The sequence below is a fragment of the Alligator sinensis genome, unplaced genomic scaffold (assembly GCF_000455745.1).
Source record: "Alligator sinensis unplaced genomic scaffold, ASM45574v1 scaffold553_1, whole genome shotgun sequence".
NCBI lineage: Eukaryota > Metazoa > Chordata > Crocodylia > Alligatoridae > Alligator > Alligator sinensis.
In genome coordinates this window covers 509,479-509,872 of record NW_005842389.1, presented here as the reverse complement: position 1 = coordinate 509,872, position 394 = coordinate 509,479, and the positions used below count along the sequence as shown (strand labels likewise).

Below are 394 nucleotides of genomic sequence, written 5' to 3'. Positions count from 1 at the left end.
GACGGGCAGCGTGTCGGTGGCACTGCACCCGCTCGTCATCCTCAACATCTCCGACCACTGGATCCGCATGCGCTCACAGGAGGGGCGCCCCGTGCAAGGTACCGCACACGTGTGCACACACACACACCCTCCCCCCCCTACCCTGTCTGCTGAGAGAGGGGGCTGGGCCCTGGTATGGGGCTGGGCCCTGTGGGCCGTGGCAGAGGCCTGCCCAGACCTGGCTGATGGCTGCCCCCGGCAGTGATCGGGGCCCTGATCGGGCGGCAGGAAGGCCGCAACATCGAGGTGATGAACTCGTTCGAGCTGCTGTCGCACACGGTGGAGGAGAACGTGGTCATCGACAAGGAGTACTACTACACCAAGGAGGAGCAGTGTGAGTGGGGGGCCGGGGGGC

General features: G+C 66.8%; 1 protein-coding gene across 1 annotated transcript in view; it reads left to right on the top strand.

Moving 5' to 3' along the window:
- The first annotated feature begins 6 nt into the window (after positions 1-6).
- Positions 7-394, top strand: part of COPS6 (COP9 signalosome subunit 6) — a 1,729-nt gene continuing 1,341 nt past the window's right edge. Inside the window, exons 1-2 of the mRNA XM_014522717.1 lie at positions 7-98; positions 242-373. Of these exons, the coding sequence (XP_014378203.1) occupies positions 68-98; positions 242-373 (163 nt within the window). The 5' untranslated portion in view covers positions 7-67. The remainder of the gene's footprint in view (positions 99-241; positions 374-394) is intronic.